The sequence below is a fragment of the Rhagoletis pomonella genome, unplaced genomic scaffold, assembly GCF_013731165.1.
Source record: "Rhagoletis pomonella isolate Grant_MI unplaced genomic scaffold, Rhpom_1.0 Rhpom_scaffold_00010, whole genome shotgun sequence".
NCBI lineage: Eukaryota > Metazoa > Arthropoda > Insecta > Diptera > Tephritidae > Rhagoletis > Rhagoletis pomonella.
The window spans coordinates 34,503,478-34,510,496 of NW_023458564.1; the positions used below are offsets into that span (position 1 = coordinate 34,503,478).

A 7,019-nucleotide genomic window follows, 5' to 3' on the forward strand; every position below is an offset into this window, starting at 1 on the left:
GAGCAATTTAAACCCCGGATTCGGATTCTACGCAAAAAATTACTTCGAAAATGACCCTACACTTTCCTAGAACAAAACGTTGTTGTCAAGCGTTCATTGTAGCACCATTGGCAAACCAATTTTCTCAATTGCTATTACAAAGGGCAGCTTCTCATCCGGTCAGATCTGTTCTAATTGGTTCATGTTTGTCAGTGCTTTATTAAGTTTTTAGTTTTTAGCTTACATATATACCTCGCGCGAAACGCGTACTTCTGCAATTTAAGTATTCAACTTTCACGTTGGCCATTTTGCTCAAAATGAATTGTCATAATAATTATCAGGACGCTTTCGCCACGGAGACAATGATCAGCGATTTTTACAAATAATATATTAGTACATATATTCATCATTGTCATGACAGCATTATTTAATTTAAACGTAGGGTTAACTGCAAAGACGTAAGACTTATATGTGAACACTGTGTATGGTCCTTAATTATTTGGTAAACAAATTTACAGACAGATGGCATCACCGTCAAATTCATAACGAGTAAAATAATTACAACGATTTCATTTGTTCTCGCATTTTAGTCAAAGAAAGAAGAAATTTTGGCGTCGGAAAACAAAGTGTTTGTTAATAAGATTCAATCGTGGTAATTATTAATTTAATGAAAGCCAATAAATTTGTCTTTGGTACGGCTTAAAAATGAAAATAAAACATCGTCTTATGAGTTCTTGAATTTACAAATGTGTAAAGTTTGAATTTTTCATATTCGTCGTGCGGTGTGACAGACAGCGAGTTGTGATTTGCGTACTTTTCCATGTTTGTTGGTCGGCTAAGTGTACGGAGAAGGGAGAAACAGCAGATACATTTGTTGAAGGACGTTTTGCATTTTTATTTATGCGGATTTTCGAGCGCTGGCGCTTAATATTTCCTGCACCAGTAAAACTCAAAGTGGTTGCAGCAGATACTTTCGGTTGAACATTGTAAAGATACATTTTGCAATAAGCTTGTCGTATTTTTTAAAGGCAAGTGTGAAATGAATAGTTAGTGCATGCTTTAAAACAAATGTGATTAAAAAATAGAACATAAATATTTATTTTCATCACATTTCTTCATTTATTGCCCGCGCTTTTCTCATCCAGTGAAGTTTCACAGTGTGAAACATTTTGGTGCGTGAGAATAAAAAATCGTCAAACTGGATAACACCATGGGAAGTTCTGACGACCGCGTTTACGCGGCAGAACGTATAATACAAAAACGCATTAGAAAGGTAAGCAAATAATTTAATGTATGTATTAAAAATTTAATACAATTTCATTGTTATAATCGGTGTCAAAGCATATACAAATTGTTACATTGCTGGCAGTGAAAGAAAAAAATGCGATTGCTTGTCGTCCCATAACATCTGCTGTCGAAGGATCATGCATGCTCATTATAATTTTACTTTATTCGCCTCTATTTTAATTCGTTCTGTTTTCATCCTTTATATTTTCCTTATTACGTAGTAAACTATGAAGTAGTAGTCACGTACATGCATATGTACACATGTATGTCCATACACACTACGTACGTATGTATTTATTTCTTATGTTTATAGTTAGTAGCATGCCTATCTCACATACCTCTTGTTTTCCAACAGTTATAACAAGTGAATAAATAATTTCACGTACATACATACATACATAGCACCTTTAGGCATAAATATATGCATATGTACATGCATTTGTACACTAACAAAACAAAATCCCTTAGGTTATCCAGCTCAAAGTCACGATCATTTCTCACGGAAACGGTCTGGATCATTCTTATTGGGGTTGGCAGCACTTATTTTATACTACTAGTATGAGGAAGACGAAATTATAATAATGAACTCACTAAATAGGGAGAAGTACTTTTAAACAAAATAATATTCACATAAATAAATATATATTATTGGTTAATTTTGTACCCTAAACTGTCGAAAAATCAAAAACGACAATTCAGAGAGTAAATGCACGAACAAAATTAAATTCGCTCCTCTGCTCTTGCCACGCCTCTCCTGTAACTTAAAAAAATATTAGGTGCCTGTCACACAATCAATACGGATCGCGATCCTGGATCTAGATATTTATTGAAGGTGTAGCATCAAATATTGATGGATCGTGATACGGATCGCAAAATATCTAGAAATTTTGAAATCCGGGTCACGGATCACGGATCGCGCAATAAATATTGAAGGTGTAGTATATTCGAAACGCGATACATACATTTCGTCAGTACATTTTGTACTCTCATAATGCGAACACCGAAAAAGTATACGCTCTCGGCGCTTAAAACCTTTCAAAACAAATTGAAAGCATTTTTAAAAGAATTATGGAATGCATTATCTGTAAATTATTGATACGGAATAGAAATATTTTCTTGCGCCATAATAAGCGTCCAGCACACAAATTATGCAAATACTGACGCGATAAATATTGAACGTTTAGCGCACACTCACGATCCATCAATATGGATCACGATCCAAATATCGCGATGCGTATTGATAGGCGCCTTAGATTTACCGCCCTATCTGCACGCCAAAGTTTTTCGATACACTTTAAGGCGCAATGTGACGAACAAAAGTATTGGCACAGAGAATTTTTCGCAAAAGAGGCACAGTTTTTTATTCTAATTTCTTTTCGGTAATTTTTTATAAAAATATTGTTCATAGTATGAACTTCAAACTACCCAAAAAAATAAATTAAATTAAGTTCAATAAATTGGCATACTAATTTGCAACTTTTAATTCAGATTTTCTAAAAAATCCTAAGTATGCGGTCTCAGCGCATTAAATTTTAATATAACAATGTGCAATTTTCATGTTGCTATAAATCACTTGAAGATTAGACCAAGTAGTAGAGGTGCGCATTACCCGTCGATATTTCCGGGTTCTATTCCTTGTCCCAGCAACTTCGAAGTTTTTTCTAATAGCATTCGCCTCTCGGCAGGCAATTGGACCCTCGTATTGTATGTACCTATTTCTACCCTGAAAAAGTTTCTCATAAATACCGTCTTACTTTCGGAGGCGGTGTAAAGCTGTTGTTGTTGTGGTTGTAGCGGCTACTAAGCCCCGTTCGGGGCGGTTCATCCATCAACGTTGTCGTCAATTTCAGCTAGGGGGAGGCCCAGGAAGTGTGCGACTTCCACAGGGGCTGTCCATAGGGACAGGGGCGTTAGCTGAGTGGGGTTCTCAGGGCATGTGAAGAGGTGCCGGGAGTCATGTGGCGACTCTCCACATGCCGGGTATTGGTTGGGCACATCCTCGTTGATTCTACTCAGGTAAGAGTTGAGCCTGCTGCAATAGCCAGAGCGAAGTTGGGCTATTGTAGTGCGGGTCTCCCGAGGCAGACAAAGTTCTGTCCCGTCCACGTCCGGTGGTTGTGTGCCTAGAACGGCATTCACAGGGCGGGAGTCTACATAACTTGAGACTGATTCCCTGTGAATGCCGTTCAGGGCCTGTCGATAGGTTGACGGGTCCAGAGGTTGTTTGATAAACCTCTGGACTTCGTCCGTCAGTTCGTAAAGATGCCTCCTGACGTGCCGTGGCGAGGTGCCTCCACTTGTGGGGCAACACCTTTTCCACCGATAAATAATTTTCTTAAATTTTCGAGATTTACTTAATTTTTTTAGACGATGCTGGTAAATTTTATGTTTTGGTTTGTAGCACCTGTTGGCAAGAGTTATTCTCCGCTGACATTGGTTGTGTTTATACTGGATCTCCGGTATGTTGTTGTTGTTGTAACAGCACACAAATTGCGCAAAGAGTTTTTGGGGAGTGTTGTTGAAGTGACAGTCCTTGGCCAGATATATGTAAGTCTGGGTCGCTCCGGTTACGTGGACCCGACTGTCGTCAGGAGGCTCATCTGAAATAGGGCGTTCTTGAAAAATTTGCTGAAATAGGGCGTTTTCGAACCGGCTGCTCAGATATCGATCTTCCATTCAGCCGTCGATATGTAATCAGTATAACGTCACTAGACCCGAATAAAGGCGCGAGCTCAAAAGTTGACCGCGAAAAAAGGCGCATAAAAAAAACTTCAGCGAAGAAAGACTTAACATAGTTGGCGGCGAAGAAAGACGCGTTAAAATATTTGACAGCGAAGAAGGACGCGTAAACTTATTTTCGCCGTCAACTATGTTTTGCGGGTGTAATAGTATGCACATTCCGTAAATAGTTTTTGGGGAATAATGCTGAAGTGACAGTCCTTGGCCAAGTATAAATCTATGATTACGCGTCTTTCTTCGCCGTCAACTAGGTTACGCGTCTTTCTTCGCCGAAGTTTTTCTTAAGCGCCTTTTCTCGTGAAATTTTTTTATGCGTCTTTTTTCGCCGTCGAAACATTATTCGTGTCTAGTGACGATAAGGTAAGTAAAAAAAAAAAAATTATGCATAGATCCTCTGCACAAAAAGCACTGTTGGCCAGGGACGTTTCTAAACTTAAACTCCTACCTATCCAGAATCAATCGCGACACGCCCTTATGTTTAATTTGTGAAGTTGCACCGTGCGATACGAACCACATCTTCAAATTCCTGACCACCCTGCCCTTTTGGTCAATGTTTAACACTGGAAATATGGACAGGGTTCACTTAACAAATTTTCAAAGTTGACTGTCTATATTTCTTTTGCCAGTAATTGGTATTTCGTGACTTTTTTTAAATTCATAAAATTTATTTAAGTATAACTACCTTAAAAGACGGATAGAGGTCATTTGACCATTGGCAAACATATATCTATACACAGTTTTTTTGTAACCAAAAAATAAGAAAATAAAAACCAAAATATAAATTGTATGTTATTTTTAAACTAATAAACAAACTGTTTATAATTTTAAGTTTTATGTTACTAAAATTAATTTAAAGGTAGTTGGGTCAAATGACCGCTGTCCGTATTTCAAGATATGTCCATTTTCCAGGCTATCCAGTGTTGATGGGACATTTCGATAACCGAAATTTTTTATAAAAAAAAAATATATTTTTTTTTAATAAATAAGTAATTTTTAATTTCAAATATAAGTTATTTGTTACTAAAACCAATTATATGTATGTATATAATGTTTTAAATATACATACGTACACCCATATCTAAAGATATACTGTATTTATGTACATATGTGGTATTTTTTTCTTTTGCAGGGTGTTCTGGAGTATCGTGTAAAATGGAAGGGTTGGAATCAACGATATAATACGTGGGAGCCAGAAGTGAACATTCTCGATCGACGTCTTATAGAAATTTACGAACAGAGCAACCGATCATCAAATACTCCATCAAAACGAGGTAGTAAACGCAAAGAAAAAGCGCAGGACCCCGAACCTGAATCTGAGGAAGATGAGTACACTTTCACCGGTGACGATGTGGATACAAACCAAGCTTCCACCTCAGCCGCGGCATCTGCATTAACAAGCAGCAGTCATCACCATCACTCTTATCATTATGAAAAAGAGAAGGAAAAGGAAAAGAAACGGGACCACAATCATCACCATCATCATCACTCAGCGAAATCTGAACGGAATCGCTCTCGCTCACCACACACAGACTCGCATCGAGAAAATGGCGGACATAAGCGTCATACTTATACCTCCACGTCGGCATCGATGTCTGCTGCAGTTGTGGCAGCCGCAGCTGCTTCTAATTCTGCATTGAATTTCATTCCTGAAGCTGATTCAAATTCATCCAGTTCGGAGGACCAGCCGCTTAGCCGAAAAGAAGTAACCCCTATGGGCACTAAACGCAAAGCAGAAGTGTTAAAGGAGTCGGGTAAAATAGGAGTCACTATAAAAACATCACCCGATGGTCCACCGCCGCCTAAACAACATTGTGCGAATGCTGTCAGTGTAGACACAGCCACCTCGATATCAACTCCGTTAAAATCGGAAACTGAACCGCTTTCCCCAGAGACACCTGCTTCGCGACCAGAACAAGCCACACCCGCAGAGAAAAACGCAGCATTGCAGCATCATTATAATGCTTCAGCAGCGGATGATGATGATTCATCATCACAAGCAGATAGCCAAACGGAGAATGCCAATTCGGCAGCGCAAAGCAAGGCAACGGGTGACGACGGTACCTATTCGCCAAAGCGCAACGGTCACACTACCGACGAGCATCAGCGACAAAGTGCGCTGGAGCCACTTTCACCGAAAGCGCTGCCACCTCGCTTTTGGTTGCCTAGCAAATGTAATATATCCGACAAAGTGGTGATCACCGATGTTACAGTAAATTTAGAGACAGTGACTATTCGCGAATGCAAAACTGAACGTGGGTTCTTTAGAGAACGGGAATTAAAATCTGGTGGTACGAAAACTGAATCTGACTCGGTAGCCTAAAATTAAAAAAAAAAAAATAAGAAACTTAGAATTTTAAAGGACTGCATCGGTGTTGCGTGTTGCCATCTACAATCAACGCAACTATTATGTATTAATTACATATAAAAATTTATGACTTGCTATTTTATTCAATGATTATCTTAAGGTTGGTTGAAAAAGTTCTTGTAAATAATGTACCATAGCTTCTATTAGAATAAATATACATACATATACGAGTAATACATGTGCTTATATTTATACTTACACCTCTACATATACATATAATTGGAAAATCTATAATTAAGAGAAAACCAAAAATATTATGACAGTTTGTTTAAACAAATCTTCGGGTGTATATTTATGTAGATTTATGCATCTTTCGAAAGTGAATTATGAAAAAAGCAACTATATGATCCCTGAAGCTCAAGCTAAATTCTTCTTTTTTATTTTCTTTAATCTTTTTTTTAACCGACTTCTCAAAAAGGAGAAGGTTACCAATTCGTCGGAATATTTACCCCTATTTGGAGTGTCGACTAGTAGTTGATAAACGACTATTATTCGTTTATCGCTTTTCCATGGTATTTTGAATGTCGATTTCCCGTTTTTTAGTCGTTCATCCTTCTACAAGTATTTGTTTGTAGAGGGATGTGCGACACTCACTTATTGAAAGAGAAAACAACATTGAAAATACCATGGATAATCGATAATCGAATAA

General features: G+C 37.9%; 1 protein-coding gene across 2 annotated transcripts; it reads left to right on the forward strand.

Moving 5' to 3' along the window:
• Positions 1-557: 557 nt before the first annotated feature.
• LOC118746276 (polycomb group protein Pc-like) lies at positions 558-6,647 on the forward strand. 2 transcript variants are annotated; one of them, XM_036480115.1, is made up of 3 exons: positions 558-1,007; positions 1,125-1,252; positions 5,135-6,647. In XM_036480115.1, the coding sequence occupies exons 2-3, from the start codon at positions 1,190-1,192 to the stop codon at positions 6,323-6,325; spliced, it is 1,254 nt and encodes a 417-aa protein (XP_036336008.1). In that variant the 5' UTR covers positions 558-1,007; positions 1,125-1,189; the 3' UTR covers positions 6,326-6,647. The 2 variants fall into 2 exon arrangements, with proteins under 2 accessions (XP_036336008.1, XP_036336007.1); XM_036480114.1 differs by having other exon boundaries at positions 558-1,252.
• The last annotated feature ends 372 nt before the right edge of the window (positions 6,648-7,019 follow it).

What these genes read in the sequence shown, in the direction of transcription:
- LOC118746276 (XM_036480114.1), top strand. Translation starts at nt 1,190, where the DNA reads ATGGGAAGTTCTGACGACCGCGTTTACGCGGCAGAACGTATAATACAA. An exon ending in TACAAAAACGCATTAGAAAG is followed by an intron (nt 1,253 to 5,134) that starts GTAAGCAAATAA and finishes TTTCTTTTGCAG; the next exon opens with GGTGTTCTGGAGTATCGTGT.